This window comes from Rhinoraja longicauda, chromosome 2 (assembly GCF_053455715.1).
Source record: "Rhinoraja longicauda isolate Sanriku21f chromosome 2, sRhiLon1.1, whole genome shotgun sequence".
Taxonomy (NCBI): Eukaryota; Metazoa; Chordata; class Chondrichthyes; order Rajiformes; family Arhynchobatidae; genus Rhinoraja; species Rhinoraja longicauda.
The window spans coordinates 16,257,262-16,274,787 of NC_135954.1; the positions used below are offsets into that span (position 1 = coordinate 16,257,262).

The window sequence follows — 17,526 nt, forward strand, 5'->3', positions numbered from 1 at the left end:
TGCAAGGCCCCATCGAACGTCAAACATCCTTTGCACAACCTCGTCCAGGATTCACAGCAACTGGGACCTCAACGCCTGTCATCTCGTCACCCTTTCTCCCGTCATGCAGCGACCCTCTGTGGCTCCGGTTTCAACATACTAGTGGCATGGAGAACCAGCTGGGAACAGACATCGCGACCTCCTCAATTCACTGTTGCACCGAACACCACAGCCCCACCCGGCTCGGACATGCCCCGCAAAGAGTGGGTCGCCCTGAACCGGCTCCGCACAGGGGGCGGCCGTCATTTTCGACTGCACTGTCCTCCGTCCCCCTGGTGGAGGGGTAGACCTCACGGCCCTCGACAACAGCACATTGCATCGGCTACAGCGCCTGGAGGGCGTTCCATAAATTCTGCTGCCTCAAACGCAAGAAGAAGAAGATTAACATCAGATATTCGGTACCTCCAAACATTGTTCCGGATTTCTCTCACTCGCTGGATTATTTGGACATCCTTGTCGGCGGGGCTGTGGCTGTGTTCAAGGACTTGAGATGGAGAAGGACCCGGGGGAAGTGCTCTGGAGCACTCGCCCGATGTCAGCGACGAGGATTACGCACACCGCTCCCGAGTATATTCCTTGCAAATCTACATTCTCTCAACAACAAAGTGGACGAACTGAAACTCCTGTGCCAAACAAGTAAGGACTTCTCTCGAGCCGCTGCCCTGTGCTTCACCGAGACCTGGCTGTGCGAGTCGACCCCAGACAATGCGTTGCAACTGGCTGGCTTTCAACTACACAGAGCGGACCGCAAAGCGGAAGCAGCGGGGAAATCAAGAGGCGATGGACTATGCTTCTATACCAACCAGGGCTGGTAGTACTGTCTAACTTCTGTTCTCCTAATCTGGAATCTTTTTTTATAAATTGCAAACCGTTTTATTCTTAGAGGGAATTTACCTCTTTTATTCTCGCTGGAGTTTACATCCTCCCCCCCCCCCCCAAGCCTGCATACGTGAAGTGCAAACACAACTCGCTGACCAGGTAATGAGAGTAGACAGTGACTTCCCGAACTCCATGGTCATTGTTTTGGGGGATTTTAACAAGGCTAACCTCAGCCGAGAGCTTCCAAAATACACACATCACGTTACCTGCCCCACCAGAGGGGAGAGAACACTCTATCATTGTTATTCTACAATCAGGAATGCTAGTCACTCTGTTCCCCTTGCGTCTCTGGGTCTCTCCGATCATTGTTTAGTTCACCTTATTCCGACCTACAGGCAGAAACTAAAATCTGCTGAGCCTGTGGTCAGAACAATGAAAAAGTGGACAAGCGAGGTCATTGAAAACCTACAGTCCTGCTTTGACTGCACTGATCCGGCTGTGACTGCACTGATTGGAATGTGTTCAGGGAAGCAACCACAAGCCTGAATGAATATACAGACACCATAAAATCATATGTCAGCTTTTGTGGGGACAGTTGCATTCCCACTAGGACCCGGATCAGGTTGAACAATGACAAGCCCTGGTTTACAGCAGAACTGAAGGCAGCTCCGCCAGTCTAAAGATGAGGCCTGCAGGAGCAGGAATGCAAACCTCTACAGGCAGGCCAAGTACAAACTGAGAAGAGGAATCAGAGCTGCCAAGGAAAGGTACTCTGAGAAGTTGAGGAGCAGGTTCTCAGCTAATGACTCTTCTTCAGTGTGGAAGGGCTTGCAAGAAATCACCAGCTACGAGGAAAACCCCCTGCTCCTTGGACAATCGTCAGCTGACCAATGACCTGAACAAGTTTTACTGCAGGTTCGATAGACAGAAACTGTCCCCCCTCCCCCACCCACTCCTCCCCAATCACCACTTACACCTACTTACAGCCTGACTCCAGTCTGCAAAGACTGGGGCCTCGTCCACTACCCATCCCCTCCTTGCTGCCCAACATCAGTATGGCCACTTCTCCATCACTAACAATAGCAATTGAGGAGTGGAAAAGCTATTCAGGAGACAGCAAAGCCGGAAATCTCCAGAACCAGACAATGTTTCGCCCTCTACCCTCAAGCTCTGTGCCGAACAGCCGGCACTAGTCCACACAAACATTTTCAATTGGTCCCTGCAAACCTGCATGGTTCCAGCCTGCATCAAAGTCCCCACCATTGTTCCCGTACCCAAAAAGCCAAGGATTACTGGTCTTCTGACTACAGGCCTATCACACTGACCTCTGCAATCATGAAGACCCTTGAAAGACTTGTGCTGGCCCACCTGAAAAATATCAGAAACCCCCTGCTGGACCCCCTGCAGTTTGCATACTGGGCAAATAGATCAGTGGATGACTCAGTCAACTTAGGCCTGCATTTCATCCTCCAGCACCTAGACTGCCAGGGGACCTATGCAAGGATTTTGTATGTGCATTTTAGCTCTGCATTCAACACCATTGTGCCAGAGGTACTACACTCCAAACTCTCCCAGCTGACTGTGCCTGAACCCCTCTGTCAGTGGATCACCAACTTCCTGACAGACAGGAAGCAGCATGTGAGGCTGAGAAAGCACATCTCGGACCCGCAGACCCTCAGCATAGGAGCACTGCAAGGCTACATACTCTCCTCTCACCTTTACTCTTTCTGCACCAACAACTGCACCTCCACAGACTCCTCTGTCAAGCTGCTCAAGTTTGCAGATGACACTGTTCAGTCCTGATTGGACTGTTCCAGGATGGGGAGGAATCTGCCTACAGAGGGGAAGTGACACAGCTGGCGTCTTGGTGCTATCACAACAACCTGGAGCTCAATGCTCTTAAAACAGTGGAACTGATTATAAACTTTAGGAGAGCTCCCCCTCCCCTTCCCCCACCCACCATCAACAACACCACAGTCACATCTGTGGAGTCATTTAAGTTCCTTGGGCCCATCATCTCCAGCGACCTTAAATGGGGGGCCACCATCGACTTCACAGCCAAAAATGCCCAACAGAGGATGTACTTCCTGCGGCAGCTGAGAAAACACAATCTGCCACAGGCAATGATGGTCCAATTTTATACTGCCATCATAGAGTCTGTCCTCACCTTCTCTATCATGGTCTGGTTTGGCTCAGCTACCAAGCATGACATCTGGAGGCTGCAGCGCACCGTTTGATCAGCCGAGAAGTTGTTGGCCGCACCCTTCCTCCCATTGATGAACTGTACACTGCTAGGGCCAGGAAACAAGCGGGCAAGATCATCTCTGACCCCTCTCACCCCGGCCACAACTCTTTGAAGCACTTCCCTCTGGAAGGCGACTCCGGACCGTCAAAGCGACCATAGCCAGACATAAAAACAACTTTTTTCCATGCGCAGTAGCTCTACTCAACAGCAAAAGTCTGTAGCCTCCTTTTGCTCTGGTATTTTATTTCATTCTTCACATGTTTAAATTATAATGTTTTATTTTTAATTGTCTATTGTATATTGTGTTGTTACTTGTGAGCAAAGCACCAAGGCAAATTCCTTGTACGTGTACATACTTGGCTAATAAAGTTTATTCAATTCAATTCAATTATTCAATGCCCCATCCCCAAAAAGCAAGCTACAGTGCATTTATCCAATCTATTCCCCTTATGAACCTGTACACCTCAATAAGATCACCCCTCATCCTCCTGCGCTCCAAGAAATAAAGTTCAAACCTTCTCAACCTCTCCCTGTAGCTCAGACCCTCGAGTCCTGATAATGTAAATCTTCTCTGCACACTTTCCACCTTGACAAAATCTTTCCTATAACATGGTGACCAAAACTGAACAGAATACTCTAAATGCGGCCTCACAAACATCTTATACAACTGTAATATGATGTTCCAAATTTTATATTCAATACTCTGACTGATGAAGGCCAATGTGCTGAAAGCCTTTTTGACTACTCTAACAGTGGTGCTGCTTTTAATGAAGTATGTACCTGCACTCCTCGATCACTCTGCTCGACAACACTCCGCTGAGCCCTGCCATTCATTGTGTTGGTCCTGTCCCTGTTAGACTCCTCAAAATGCAACACCTCACATTCCTCTGTATTGGATTCCATCAACCATTTCTCAGCCTACCTGCCCAAACGATCAAGGTCTTGCTGCAATTTCTGACAACCATATTCACAATCTGCAACACCACCCATTTTAGTGTCATCGGCAAACTTGCTAATCATGCCTTGTATGTTCTCATGCAAATCATTGATGTAGATGACAAACAGTAACGGGCCCAGCACCGAACCCCAAGGCACACCACTAGTCACAGGCCTCCAGTGCCAAAAGGAACCTTCCACCATCACCCTCTACTTCCTTCCATGAAGCCAATTTTCTAAACCGTAAGCTATCTCAATAGTCGAAGGTTTCTTTATTATCATGTGTACCCAGGTACAGTGAAATACTTTTTTGCATATAACTCGGCAAAACTATCACCATAATGAGCACAATCTCCCGGTTAGACGAGAATGTACAGAACAGCCCACTGATTCTGTACGCGAGAGGCGCCATTTTGGTGCCATTTTACAGACCCAGCTGCAGCTGGCTACAAAGGCCTGTTGCAGACATCGCCTCCATACTGGTTGTCCCGCGAACCGTTGTCTTCTCCATGCTTGGCCCTCCATAGCCCTTATTCCCCACTGGGCACTTCCTGCAGCCAACCTTGAGGGCGCAGAAGGTAAGACCCCCACCCCCCTGGTTCTTGGATGATCAGCCATGATCATATTGAATGGTGATGCTGGCTCGAAGGGCCGAATGGCCTACTCCTGCACCTATTTTCTATGTTTCTATGTTCTTGTCCGGCGTCCGCTGTCGTTTCCCTCCATCCTTCTTTCGCAGTGGGCAAGCTCGTCCTGCTGCTGGGTTAAAGATGGCTGCGGCTTGCTGGAGTTCCCTCTCCCGGCGGATTTGCAACTTTGCAGAAGGCGGCGAGCCACACCTGCTGTTGGGTTGGGCCGCGGTTCGCGGGGCCCTTTGTCCAGTGTCTGCCGCCGTTTCCTTCCACCCTTCTCTCCGGGCTCATCGGGCTTCTGTGGGATACCATTGCAGCTCACCGGCATTTTATTTACCGCACGTGGATCGCCGGAATTCCTCCTCCTTGGATCGTATACGATCTAACCTTCCAGAGCAGCCTACCATGTGGTACCTTGTCAAAAGCCTTGCTGAAATCCATGTATACATCGTCTAAAGCTCTGCCCTCATCAACTTTTTTGATTACATATTCAAAAAATTAAAACAGATTCATGAGACACAATCTCCCATGTACACAACCGTGCTGACTATCTCTAATCAGCACTTGTCCATCTAAATCCATGATTATCCTATTGCTCAGAATACTTTCTAGTAACTTTCCGAACACATATGTTAGGTTCTCTGGCCTGTAAATCCAAGGCTTTTCCCTGCAGCCCTTCTTTAAATAGAGGCACAACATTTGCAACTCTGGCAGTCTTTCTGCACCTCACCTGTATTTAATTTCAGCCAATTTTTAATTATGCCAACTACTGTGATCATTTCAGGATCATTACATAAGACCATAGACATAGGAGCAGAATTAGGCGATTTGGGCCCTGGAGCCTGCTCTGCCATTTATTCATGGCTGATCTATTTTTCCCTCTCAACTCCATTCTTCTACCTTCTCAATGTAATCTTTCATGCCTTTACGAATCATTGCTTATTTTCTCCAACTCAAACTAGCTCCTTCTTATGAACGTACATGTCCTTCTCTCGGGCTAAGTTTGAGGACCTTGTGTGCATCTAATTCCATGGTTCAGGTTTTCTTCTTGGCTGCCTCAACTTTGTTTTCTTCCTCGTTTCTTTATAAACCCAAAACATTCCTGAGCCCAATACAGACCCCAGAACATTTGGCATTGTTAAATCATCAGTTTAAAATTCCACCCCATATTGTTCCTCTGAACTTCACCCCATAGTTCCTCTGAACTTCCTCCCACTCCAGTGGCAGTGTGAACAGTGAGGAGGATGCTATGAGGATGCAGGGTGACTTGGACAGGTTGTGTGAGTGGGCAGATGCCCGGCAGATGCAGTTTAATGTGGATAAATGTGAGGTTATCCACTTTGGTGGCACGAACAGGAAGGCAGATTATTATCTGAATTGCGTCAAGTTAGGAAAAGGGGAAGTAGTTTCCTCCACCTCCAGTTTAAATTCCATTTGGAATATTTTGGAGGACCAGGAACGAAGAACGAAGAACCAAGTACAACGAGATCTGGGTGGCCTTGTTCATCAGTCACTGAAAGGAGGCATGCAGGTACAGCAGGCAGTGAAGAAAACTAATGGCATGTTGGCCTTCATAACAAGAGGAGTTGAGTATAGGAGCAAAGAGGTCCTTCTGCAGTTGTACAGGGCCCTAGTGAGACCACACCTGGAGTATTGTGTGCAGTTTTGGTCTCCAAATTTGAGGAAGGCCATTCTTGCTATTGAGGGAGTGCAGCGTAGGGTTCACGAGGTTAATTCCCGGAATGGTGGGACTGTCGTATGTTGAAAGACTGGAGTGACTAGGCTTGTATACACTGGAATTTAGAAGGATGAGAGGAGATCTTATTGAAACATATATGATTATTAAGGGGATGATCACGCTAGAGGCAGGAAACATGTTCCAGATGTTGGGGAAGTCCAGAACCAGGGGCCACAGTTTAAGAATAAGGGGTCGGCCATTTAGAATGGAGATGAGGAAAAAGTTTTTCACTCAGAGAGTTGTGAATCTGTGGAATTCTCTGCCTCCGGAGGCAGAAGAGGCCAATTCTCTGGATACTTTCAAGAGAGAGTTAGATATAGCTCTTAATGAAAGCAGAGTCAAGGGATACGGAGAGAAGGCAGGAACGGGGTACAGATTGTGGATGATCAGCCATGATCACAGCGAATGGTGATGCTAGCTCGAAGGGCTGAATGGCCTACTCCTGCACCTATTGTGTATTGTCTGTTGTCTATTGTCCAGCTTTGCATCATTCAATGGTCATTTCTTGATCAAATTCCTGTTTTTGGTAGTCCAGTCAGATGATCAGCATTCATATAATTGAAAGTGTTTCAGCTCTATCTCAGTTGCTCTCTCATCAAGCCCCTAAAATACCTTTGCTTCTGCAACATCACTATCTTTACTAGATTCCTTGGTACCCTCCCATCTTTCATGCACCAAATTCTCCAATCTCGGCCCAAATCTACTGTTCCACATTATATCTTGTCCGTCATCACCGATCTACATATGTTTCACAATTTCCACTGCAACCCTTTAAAAAACCCCAGCCCGTGTTTAACTCTAACTCTCCTTATCCGCAAAGATCAATAGGTCTTCTTGAATGCTCCATTCTGAATACAATCTTCCATGCATTCTCTTTATCTCCCATGTGTTTAGCCTCAATCTTTGTGAGTCACCCTTTTTTATTTCCCTTATTGCATTTCTCCCTCCGAAATGCCCCATAAAACTCATTTGTTCAACATGTTTCCATCCACAACATGTCTCCTTCTGAGTTTTATTCATATTCCCATGCAATGAGTACCTTATTATGTATTTTCCTATGAAGGCATTAAATAGATTCAGGTTGCTGCCCTTGCACCAGTTAAGTTGCTTTAGCACCATTAACAATTTTACCTCTCTGACCATTCTTTCAAAGGTTATATCCATTTCTTGGCAGTTGCAAAATTCTTTACAATTAGCGCAGATTGTACTTTTCATTCTTGTATCATTGAGAGAATATAAAAGAAAATTGATGTAATTTCTGCTTGAGCAACACACTAAGCAAGACAGTAAATGATCAGTCTGGTCTTGACCCAAAACGTCACCCATTCCTTCTCCCGAGATGCTGCCTGACCCGCTGAGTTACTCATAACATTTTGTGTCTGCAGTAAATGCAGGTTATCTAAATCCCCCTACAATAGCTGCAGGATCTCTGAATTTAAAAGTGTGTAAAGTTTGAAAGATGGCTACTTACTGTTGACTGTAGCTCTTGGTTCTTCGGCTTGCTTGGCCAGTTTTCGAAGGGCTGCAGCAAAGCTAGCTGTATGACCTCCTCGGGTGTTTGGTACCCCATGAGCTGCCTGACTCCCATGTGTTACAACTGGTCCATTCAGTAAGGATGGAGTTAAGGGATTCACAGTAGCTGTGGTCCTCTGTGTTGCTGAGATCATACTGAGGGCAGATGACTTTGGCTCATGGCTCATTCCTGCAAGTAAAGACAATCGCAACATAACGCTTTTGTTTTGGGTCCTAAAATTCATCACTGAAACCCACTCCAATTCACTTGATCAAAACTTGATCATGTATTACAGCACTCATGAGGTTTATAATCCTACAATGTATAGAGCAACCTTCCAGGATTACCACTTGCAGTTATGCTATCGGAATTTAAGAGAGTCTCTTAAATTCGCAACTAGGTTATAAAGAGTGTTTTATTGTCAGCATTCATATAATTGAAAGTGTTTCAGCTCTACCTCAGTTGCTCTCTCATCAAGCCCCTTATTTGCAGCAGCAGCATAGCAGGGTTGTAAAGTTATTAATAGATAATATAATAAACAAACAAAAAAAGGTTCAAAATATAATTTAGAAACCCAATATAACACAAAAACAAAATAAAGCCCAGTGTCCCTGGTGCAACCCAGGCAGTTCATAGTTTGGAGTTTGTAGTGTTCAATAGCCTGATGGTTGCTGGCATTAAACTATTCCCTCTTTTATAGCAGTTTCATGCTTGTCATATTTAAGCAGATTCAAGAAATCATCCAAGCGCTTGCAGAGCTGAAACAGCTGATTAGTAGACAAAGAACATGCTTTTAATGTCTCAATCCTTTAATCATCTAAAGGTTTTGCGGACACAATCAACAGTCAGTTACATGAGGCTGAAGCTGCAATAATGCAAGAGCATTCCAAGACTTGTTGAAACTGATACCAACATTTATTTCTTGTGGAAATGAAGAACTTTCTCCAGGTTCTTTCAATTTTGGATGCGCAACAGGGATATAAGTTGTTTCACTTTCATTATTTGTTATTTTTGAATGAAAATAGAAAGTAAACTCTCAAAGTACGGTAAATTCCCAAAAGCTGCAGAGGGAACGTTTACACCTGCATTAGATAACTAGGTTATGAAGTCAAAGAAAATCTGTAGATGCTAGAAATCTGAAAAAAAAACTTGAAAATTGCTGCAAGCACTCAGCAGTCTGGCACCATCTTTGGAAAAGGGAAGAGTCAATGTCAGAGTTATGGAACAGGGTGATGGGGGAAATGTCTATGGTGTGGTTGGCGGGTAGGAGGGAAAGGAATGGGGGTAGGGTGCATTAATAGGCAATAGACAATAGGTGCAGGAGTAGGCCATTCAGCCCTTCGAGCCAGCACCGCCATTCAATGCGATCATGGCTGATCACTCTCAATCAGTACCCCGTTCCTGCCTTCTCCCCATACCCCCTCACTCCGCTATCCTTAAGAGCTCTATCCAGCTCTCTCTTGAAAGCATCCAACGAACTGGCCTCCACTGCCTTCTGAGGCAGAGAATTCCACACTTTCACCACTCTCTGACTGACATTACTTGTCATTTATCCCAACACACCCGTGAGCCTGTTCATTTCTGCTTCTCCTTCTGCTTATCTCCCACCCCTCCCATCTCCGTGTCTCCCATTTTATTTATATCCCCCCTCTTTCCCCTCTCACCCATATTCCCCTATCTGGCTTTAGATTTCATTCCTCCTCTTCTTTCCTTATGACACCCTTTTCCACCTCTAACCTCTGTCACTATCTTCACCCCCAACCCACGTACTTACCTATCACTTTCCAAGCTTTGTCCTACCCCGACCTCTCTTTTCAAGCTTTCTTCCACCTTTTCCATCAGGCTGAAGTTCCTCCTGCACTCTGTGTTTTATGCAAGTCTGGTATAACGTTGGTTTATCCACAGAAACGAAACTATAGGGCGGCACGGTAGCGCAGCGGTAGCGCAGCGGTAGAGTTGCTGCTTTACAGCGAATGCAGCGCCGGAGACTCAGGTTCAATCCTGACTACGGGTGCTGCACTGTAAGGAGTTTGTACGTCCTCCCCGTGACCTGCGTGGGTTTTCTCCGAGATCTTCGGTTTCCTCCCACACTCCAAAGACGTACAGGTATGTAGGTTAATTGACTGGGTAAATGTAAAAAATTGTCCCTAGTGGGTGTAAGATAGTGTTAATGTGCGGGGATCGCTGGGCGGCGCGGACTTGGTGGGCCGAAAAGGCCTGTTTCCGCGCTGTATATATATGATATGATATGATATGATATACTGCTGCAATCCATTGGCGAAATAGATAAAAGAGTGACAAAGTTATTTTCAAATAGCCCACTGTGCATTGTTCACCGCGGAATAGTTTTGCTGGTTCTGGGAAGGATTATAGGCAACATCTATTACAAAGTCATGGACAGATCTGTTAACGTTGCTATTGATCATTCCAATCATAAACATGAAGATAAAATTAAAACCTGCAGATGCTAGAAATATGACCTGACCTGCTGAGTTTTTTCTCCCATATTCTGTTTTAATTTCAATTACAAACATATGTAATTAGAAGGTATTGCTTTAGATGGCCTGATCTACAGATGTAGCATTTGTGCGCTCTCACCTTTTGAGCTTAATGACATATAAACCACTGGTTTTCATGGTAAAGTGCATTTTATTTGAAACATTGCTAATACTTTTAATTCAATGCATCCATTTTCACCATTTGAAGGATTCATATTTCAAAGCAGTGAGGAAATCATCAATAATTCACACAAGCAATGTATCACTTAACAGCCAGTGGCAATTTGCAGGGATGTCAGAATTTATTTGAAGGATCCACTTAACGTTGTACCCAGGAGACAGGCACACAGAATGCAAAGCATAGATGAAAGAGCAACATAATTTACTTGTGCCTAAAATGCCTATGAGTTTCCAGATCATACATAATAACGGGCTAACTTAAGCTATTCCTCAAGTGTTCACACATTAAGGGCGGTTCGAAGACAATCTTTCCAGACAAAAAGCACAATTGGTTAGTAACTCCAAGCATTGCAGGCTTTCCAAGTCCATTTCCAAGTTACAACCACCTCCCAGATAACTCCTTCCAGAGATGCCAGGCTGTAAGCTTGAATAGTCTCTGTGGGTCCCCTCCACAAAGAACATGCCATCTGTGAGTAATGCTCTCCACCAGCCCACCCAGGTCCCACTGAAGCAAAATCCTCCTTCCCTCCCTTTCCCCATCATTGCAGCATGGATTGTTGAAGCAGCAACACTCTCCGACAACTGAAAGGAGCTTATGCATATGTCCCTTTAAGGGATGATTTCTGAGGTCATGGCTGCAGGACTAAGTGTTGGCAGGTGCAAGACCTTTCAATTGATCCATGCAATGATTTATGCTGAGGCTGATAAAGCACGACACAGTGAAAACCAACTAACATCCCCATTTATTTTTTTTAAACCATAATTGAAGATATGGTCTTAATGCAAAATTCTAAAACAGCGACAGTTTAAATCCTGACCTCCCATACAATCTGTATGGAGTTTGCATATTCTCTCTGTGATCAAGCAGGTTTCCACCAAGTAAGTAATGTTCAGTTTCATCCCATATCTTGAAGACGAATGGACTAGTACCTTTTTTGACTACCACATTGCAGGTGGGTTCTTGCATTGTGCACATTTCCCTTTAAGGGCTGTAGGAGAATCAGGGGGTTGTTAATAACCCCAGGTCTCCACCCAAAACGTCATCCATTCCTTCTCTCCAGAGATGCTGCCTATCCCACTGAGTTACTCCAGCTTTTTGTGTCTATCTTCGGTTGTTAATACAATCGGTTACAAGGAAAGTAATTGAGAATGGAATTGATGAGATTGTTCTCAGAGCTGGCAACTAATCCTTAGTTGGTGGATGGAAATAGTGAAAAAAATAGTGAAGGAATGTAAAGAGTAAATGTGCAACATAGTACTGGCTCTGGAAATTTGATTGAAATAAAGTAATTAGAAGTGGATTTGACAAGCAGATTTCAAACACTATACACTTGGCTTGTAACAACATAGATAGGAGCAGGAGTAGGCCAATGAACCCTTCAATGCCATGCATCAAGATCACAGCTGACCTCTCCCTGTGCCCTTTGCCAAACTATCTCTATAATCCTTGATTCCTTTAAATGTCTAGATATATCTTTATCTGCATTTTGAATGAATACAATAACTGAGTCTCCACAGTCATGCAGCTTAGAGAATTCCAAATATTCATCATACTCGGAGTGAAGAAATGTTTTCTTACCTTCGTGCAAAATGGCCTAATTGTATTTTGCAACCGTGCCTCCTGATCGTCCACCAGGAGAAATATCCTTCCTGAATTTAACCTCTGAAACCTTAAGAAGTTTTGCAAATTTCAATGAGATATCGTCTATTCTACCCCAGAAAATACAGTCTACTCAATCTCTCGCCGGGCAAACCTGCCATTCCTGGAACCAGTGAATCTTTGTACGAAGGAACTGCAGATGCTGGTTTAAACCGAAGATAGACAAAAAAGCTGGAGTAATTCAGCAGGACAGGCAGCATCTCTAGAGAGAAGGAATGGGTGATGTTTCAGGTCTAGAAGGGTCTCGACCCGAAACATCACCCATTCCTTCTCTCCAGAGATGCTGCCTGTCATGCTGAGTTACTCCAGCTTTTTGTGTTTTTTTGTGTCCATCACCAGTGAATCTTTGTTGCACCTTCTTTCGAATGCAGGTAAGGAGACCAACACTGTACACAATACTTCAGGTGCAGCTTTACCAAGCTCCTACACAGTTGCAACAATATTTCCTTCGTTGTGTATTCAAATTGTAATAAAGGCTAACGTCCCATTTGTCCACCAATGACAAATGGGAAAATCAGGTTGGTACTGGACCCCAGGAAAGGGAGTTTGTGGAATGCCTCCGAGATGGATTCTTAGAACAGCTTGTACTGGAACCTACCAGGGAGAAGGCAATTCTGGATTTAGTGTTGAGTAATGAACCTGATTTGATAAGGGAACTCAAGGTAAAAGAGCCATTAGGAGGCAGTGATCATAATATGATAAGTTTTAATCTACAAATTGAGAGGGAGAAAGGAAAATCGGAAGTGTCAGTATTACAGTAGAGCAAAGGAGATTACAGAGGCATGAGGCAGGAGCTGGCCATATTTGACTGGAAGAAGACCCTAGCAGGGAAGATGGTGGAACAGCAATGGCAGGTATTCCTGGGAATAATGCAGAAGTTGCAGGATCAATTCATCCCAAAGAGGAGGAAAGATTCTCAGGGGAGTAAGAGGCACCCGTGGCTGTCAAGGGAAGTCAAGGACTGCATAAAAATAAAAGAGAATAAGTATAACATAGCAAAGAAGAGCGGGAAGCCAGAGGATTGGGACTCTTTTAAAGAGCAACAGAAGATAACTAAAAAGGCAATACGGGGAGAAAAGATGAGGTACGAAGGTAACCTGGCCAATAATATAAAGGAGGATAGTACAAACTTCTTTAGGTATCTGAAGAGGAAAAAAATAGTTAAGGCAAATGTGGGTCCCTTGAAGACAGAAGCAGGGGAATTTATTATGGGGAACAAGGAAATGGCAGACGAGTTGAACCGGTATATTGGATCTGTCGTCACTAAGGAAGATACAAACAATCTCCCAGATGTTCTAGTGGCCAGAGATCCTAGGGTGACGGAGGGACTGAAGAAAATTCACATTAGGCAGGAAATGGTGTTGGGTAGACTGATGGGAATGAAGGCTGATAAATCCCCAGGGCCTGATGGTCTGCATCCCAGGGTACTTAAGGAGGTGGCTCTAGAAATCATGGACGCATTGGTGATCATTTTCCAATGTTCTATAGATTCAGAATCAGTTCCTGTGGATTGGAGGGTAGCTAATATTATCCCACTTTTTAAGAAAGGAAGGAGAGAGAAAACAGGAAATTATAGACCAGTTAGTCTGACATCAGTGGTGGGGAAGATGCTGGAGTCAATTATAAAAGATGAAATTGCGGAGCATTTGGATAGCAGTAACAGGATCGTTCCGAGTCAGCATGGATTTACGAAGGGGAAATCATGACTAATTTTCTGGAATTTTTTGAGGATGTAACTAGAAAAATGGACAGGGGAGAGCCAGTGGATGTGGTGTACCTTGACTTTCAGAAAGCTTTCGACAAGGTTCCACATAGGAGATTAGTGGGCAAAATTAGAGCACATGGTATTGGGGGTAGGGTACTGACATGGATAGAAAATTGGTTGGCAGACAGAAAGCAAAGAGTGGGAATAAATGGGTCCCTTTCAGAATGGCAGGCAGTGACTAGTGGGGTATCGCAAGGCTCAGTGCTGGGACCGCAGCTATTTACAATATACATTAATGACTTGGATGAAGGGATTAAAATGAACATTAGCAAATTTGCAGATGACACAAAGCTGTGGGGCAGTGTGAACTGTGAGGAAGATGCAATGAGGTTGCAGCGTGACTTAGAGAGGCTGTGTGAGTGGGCAGATGCCTGGCAGATGCAGTTTAATGTGGATAAGTGTGAGGTTATCCACTTTGGTGGTAAGAATAAGAAGGCAGATTATTATCTGAATGGTATCAAGTTAGGAAAAGGGGACGTACAAGGAGATCTGGGTGTCCTAGTGCATCAGTCACTGAAAGGAAGCATGCAGGTACAGAAGGCAGTGAAGAAAGCCAATGGAATGTTGGCCTTCATAATAAGAGGAGTTGAGTATAGGAGCAAAGAGGTCCTTCTACAGTTGTACAGGGCCCTAGTGAGACCGCACCTGGAGTACTGTGTGCAGTTTTGGTCTCCAAATTTGAGGAAGGATATTCTTGCTATTGAGGGCGTGCAGCGTAGGTTTACTAGGTTAATCCCCGGAATGGCGGGACTGTCGTATGTTGAAAGACTGGAGCGCGTAGGCTTATATACACTGGAATTTAGAAGGATGAGAGGGGATCAAATTTAAACATATAAGATTATTAAGCGGTTAGACATGTTAGAGGCAGGAAACATGTTCTCAATGTTGGGGGAGTCCAGAACCAGGGGCCACAGTTTAAGAATAAGGGGTAGGCCATTTAGAACGGAGATCAGGAAAAACTTTTTCAGTCAGAGAGTTGTAAATCTGTGGAATTCACTGCCTCAGAAGGCAGTGGAGGCCAGTTCTCTGAATGCTTTGAAGAGAGAGCAAGATCGAGCTCTTAAGGATAGCGGAGTCAGGGGGTATGGGGAGAAGGCAGGAACGGGGTACTGATTGAGAATGATCAGCCATGATCACATTGAATGGTGGTGCTGGCTTGAAGGGCCGAATGGCCTCCTCCTGCACCTATTGTCCTTTGTCTATTGTCATTCATATGTAGCTTTCCTAAGATAATTGGCAGAGAAATTGACAAATTATTTGCATTCGTGCGAGGAATGATTGTGGCACTGTATGCAAATAATTTTAATGGTTTACATTTAGCTTACTTGCTGATTGATGCTCTAAATGAGCAAAGTTCCATGTTGGGAAAGCAAATTTCTATTTTATTTATGATAAGTAGAGGTAATAGTTTCAGAGCTTAGAATTGGTTTTCCGTATTACAATAGAACATAGAACAGTATAGCACAGGAACAACCCCATCACCCTACCACATGCTTGATAGGGAGGTATGCATACAATATCATGCCAGGGAATAAGCGAGTTCGGTATCTCGACTGCGCATGCGCAGGTCATAGGTCACTTGTGCTAAACATTCTCACCGGCTGAGCTGCTGCGTGTGTACAGACCTGCGTTTCATCCGTATTTGCCACCGGCTCTCCCCTATCAATTTTCCTAGTTACATCCTCAAAAAATTCCAGAAGATTAGTCAAGCATGATTTCCCCTTCATAAATCCATGCTGACTTGGAACGATCCTGTTACTGCTATCCAAATGCTCCGCAATTTCGTCTTTTATAATTGACTCCAGCATCTTCCCCACCACTGATGTCACACTAACTGGTCTATAATTTCCTGTTTTCTCTCTCCTTCATTTCTTAAAAAGTGGGATAACATTAGCTACCCTCCAATCCACATGAACTGATCCTGAATCTATAGAACATTGGAAAATGACTGATTTTATACATTCATTTGTATTAAGAAACAATCCTGGTTCCACTCGATGCATTTTGCTGAAGGTATTATCCTATTTTTATGGGTAAACATTTCTCCAGGTTTAGTGACGATGTCCATTTATTATGGTTTCTGGGGACTCTCTAAATAAACTGTTTGCTGAGTAAGTATATTTTAATGGGTTAATTAGTAAATCTGCTTCACCTCCAACTCTATGAGACTATTGATTTTCTGCCCAGCTACTTTTGCTTGCTGCTACAAAGTGTTGTTCAGTTCAAGCACTGAACCAGAAGTGGGTAGCACTAGCTTTGTGATGACTGGATGAGCACTTTCTAATGAAGTCAATAGAAAGGAGAAACAGACCAGGTGTTCAACAGATGGCTGATATAATACTTACAGTTTTTGCCTATGCTGGCTACCATTGATTTTCCGGCACCCTTGGCTCCAGAGCCTTGCCGCATTATCCGTTTTGCTGGGCCAAGAGGTCACGGCCTCATGGGGCCCAGAAATCCCCCCCCCCCCACCAAAGTTGGCTTCGTAAATTGGCTATGGAACGGATCTGCCGGCTCGGGCCGGGCCGGAGTTTCAGAGCCCCGGCTACAGATGGCAAATTCTGCCAGTCAGTCGCAGAAGTCCCAATAAAGTCGAGTTCAGTTGCCTCACCCGGTTTTGGCGCCACATTTTCAGGGGGACATCCAAGGGTAGATTTCAAGTGCGCTCTCATAATTTTGACAATAGACAATAGGTGCTGGAGTCGGCCATTCGGCCCTTCGAGCCAGCAGCGCCATTCACCGTGATCATGGCTGATCATTTACAATCAGTACCCCGTCCGTATTAAAGGGGGGTGCCAGACCACCAGTTGCCCGAAGATTAGTGGTGGACCTGTAGTTGAAAATTTATCCTATATATTTCCATTTCCCCACCACATCACATCACTTCACAGTGCATATATTACAGTATCTTATAATCTATCCTATTTCTATAAAAACAGCCCTAATTTCAAATCTTTCTTTGAATTTTTTCCTTATATCAGGTAAGAAAATATCCTAAAGAATGGGTATGGAAACAGAACATTTAGGTTATCAAATGAGCATACAGAGAGTTGGGTCATTGTTCTAGGTGGAAGAGTAGGTCAATTAAAAACATAACTAATTCAATAAACCTGGAATGAAAAGCTAATGTCAATAATGGTCCATGGAGATAAGGGATAAAAATCTATCCGGTGTATTAATGTTCTTCAGAGAGGGAGATCTGCCATCCTTACCAGATGTAGTCAATTACACAAGTGATGGATGCTTAATTGCCCTCTGAGTTCAGGAACAATTAGGAATGTTTGATAAATGGTAGCAACCCAACGATATCTACCCCCAGCGAACAAATGAATAAAAAATAAATCTGTATTATGTTCTTAACATTCAATATCCTTCCCTCAAAGTCTTGTGGCGTCCATTTTACAATAACAGCCTAGCATTGTTGCAGAGGATGTACTTTTACAGCAGAATATGGCTGTGTCAAAATCTTCAAATTATGCTGTTGGGTAATTTTATATTATC

At 44.4% G+C, this 17,526-nt stretch overlaps 1 protein-coding gene across 3 annotated transcripts in view; it reads right to left on the minus strand.

The window, feature by feature from the left end:
- LOC144608969 (genetic suppressor element 1-like) overlaps positions 1 to 17,526 on the minus strand; it is a 209,231-nt gene that overhangs the window by 109,006 nt on the left and 82,699 nt on the right. For all 3 annotated transcript variants that reach the window (XM_078427247.1, XM_078427263.1, XM_078427255.1), the window contains exon 2: positions 7,881 to 8,111. In XM_078427247.1, coding sequence (XP_078283373.1) covers positions 7,881 to 8,111 — 231 coding nt within the window. The remainder of the gene's footprint in view (positions 1 to 7,880; positions 8,112 to 17,526) is intronic.